Source organism: Apis dorsata, unplaced genomic scaffold (genome assembly GCF_000469605.1).
Source record: "Apis dorsata unplaced genomic scaffold, Apis dorsata 1.3 scaffold_28, whole genome shotgun sequence".
Lineage (NCBI taxonomy): Eukaryota > Metazoa > Arthropoda > Insecta > Hymenoptera > Apidae > Apis > Apis dorsata.
Window position 1 is genome coordinate 355,553 of NW_006263330.1, and position 2,106 is coordinate 357,658.

Consider the following 2,106-nt stretch of genomic DNA (forward strand, 5'->3'; position numbering starts at 1 on the left):
GGTGGTGGTTGTCTGTGTTGTGCTGCCTCTGTCTGTCGTAGAGCAAGGAGGCTGGCATCCGTACTCTGGTCGCACTCGATGACCAGGGAGGTGAGTGAATCGCTTTTTAGCCATATAAGTAAACAACAAGAAGGAAACCTCGGCTTTTTCTCACAGAATTACAATTACAATTGAACTTGTGTCTCGTGCCACACCTAATCCAAGCACAAAGGAATTTTTTTCCCTCTCTTTCTCTTTTTCTCTCTCTCTCTCTTTCTGTCTCTCTCTTTTTTTCTTTCTCTCTCTCTCTCTCTCTCTCCTTTCGAAGATCCTTCGATCGTTCCCCGTGGCGAAAATTCCACTTCTCTCGCACTGAAGATGACGGGATGGGATGGGAATAAACCGATAATACGCGTTGCTCTTTCGCGGAGACTCATTTCCCCTCTCCTCCTCCTCCTCCGCCATCCCAGGTCGGTCGCGTTTCTATACCTTTGTCTTCCTCTTTTTTTCTCTCCCGTATTTCGTCTCTTTCTCTTCCCCTTCTTTTATCGTCCAACGTGCTCGAGAACTTTCGTTCCCTGTACTTTTCCAACTTTGAAAAATCGATAGACACTTCGCCACGGTCGCTTATCTCGAGCACGCTCTCGCAACCTCCTGACCTTTTTTTTTTCGCAGAGAGAGATTTGTTAACACGTCTCTACGCGTATCTTCGCGTTCTCTCTTTCACCTCTCCGATTTCGAGAGAGGTAGTTTCTTCTTCTTCTTCTTCTTCTTCTTCTTCTTTTTCTTTTTTTTTTTTTTGAATTTTATCCGCGTTTCCAATCGATACGCACATCGTCGAAAGTAATATCCTCGTTATATATCGTATATATCGATACGGTTAAGTGTCGACTTTACGTGTTAACGGTTCATCGGTTGATCACGGCCGAAGGAAGGGACCAAAGGCGAATTACGTCGATCGATAAATATCGCGATGTATAACCATCTTTCCTTTTTCAGTTTTTTGCCCTTCCTATTTTTTCAACCGATCTGTTTATTCGTTACGGGTCGCGGGAAGGCATTCTTTTAATAACGTATGTACCGTGAAGCGCGAAGAAACACCCTCGATCGTGTTTTCGATCGATCATGCTCGTTTACCTCGCCGCGGTTCTACGTCAGACCAGATATATCTCACTATATATATACCTCTTGAGATTCGTTCGCAAGTTGAACTAGCTCTTCGCTAATAATTCGATCAACAGAAGTTTCTCGCGTTCGATCTATGGACGTTCTTTTTTCTTTTTTTTTTTTTCATCTTTTTTTCTCTCTCTCTCTCTCTCTCTCTCTCTCTCTCCACCTACGTCATATATACACTTGTCATGAAAACTTGTAGAATCATACACGCAACTCCCTGCTCGGTGAAGTTTCTTGCAACGAGAAGTAGCGGTAGATTTTTGCTTTTATAAATATAAACGGGAATAGAATACTTGTAGCGGAAGAATCGAACGAGACAGTGCGAATTCGCGATTGACGATGAAAAGCGACAGCCAACTACCACTGTACAGTCGTACTATTATACAAAATACTACTATTAGTATTACTTATTACTTACCTACCGTTACTACGATTACTACTTACTAGTTTTACACCACTCAACACTATTAATACTGTTTATAACATTATTATAACTTTTCTTTACAATCGGTCAAGTGCAAAAGTGGTGGGGTGGAAAAGTAAAGGGATCATCAGTTCGTCGAAGTTAAAAAAAAAAGATATTATGATATATTTTACAACCGTGTTGGAATATAACTTGGAAGAATTTGAAATCGATCGATTTCCCTAGACTTTTGCACAGGCATAATTTACTTAGAAACTAGACACTTGCCCACTAATTACTTACTAATACGACAATACTGACACTGATTATCACAAACATTAATTGCTGGTGCTGCTATTGCTGCTGCTGCTGTGACAATACACGAATATTCGTTATATCGGAGAATTGTTGTTATAGAATCAAATCAAATACAGAACATCATTGCTCGCGGGATCAAGTTGACTCGTTTATTATATTATTACATTACAACGTCCTGTTTTTTTTTTTTTTTCTTCGTCCCTTTGTGCGTCTACGATTTTTCTCTTATTCGG

The 2,106-nt window shown here is 40.5% G+C and overlaps 1 protein-coding gene across 14 annotated transcripts in view; it reads left to right on the forward strand.

The window, feature by feature from the left end:
• Positions 1–2,106, forward strand: part of LOC102681789 (synaptosomal-associated protein 25) — a 26,657-nt gene that overhangs the window by 12,827 nt on the left and 11,724 nt on the right. For 6 of the 14 annotated variants that reach the window (XM_006608035.2, XM_006608034.2, XM_006608039.2 and 3 more), the window contains exon 4: positions 42–90. The exons of the other annotated variants lie outside the window; for them this stretch is intronic. In XM_006608035.2, the coding sequence (XP_006608098.1) occupies positions 42–90 (49 nt within the window). The remainder of the gene's footprint in view (positions 1–41; positions 91–2,106) is intronic. 14 annotated transcript variants of the gene reach the window in all.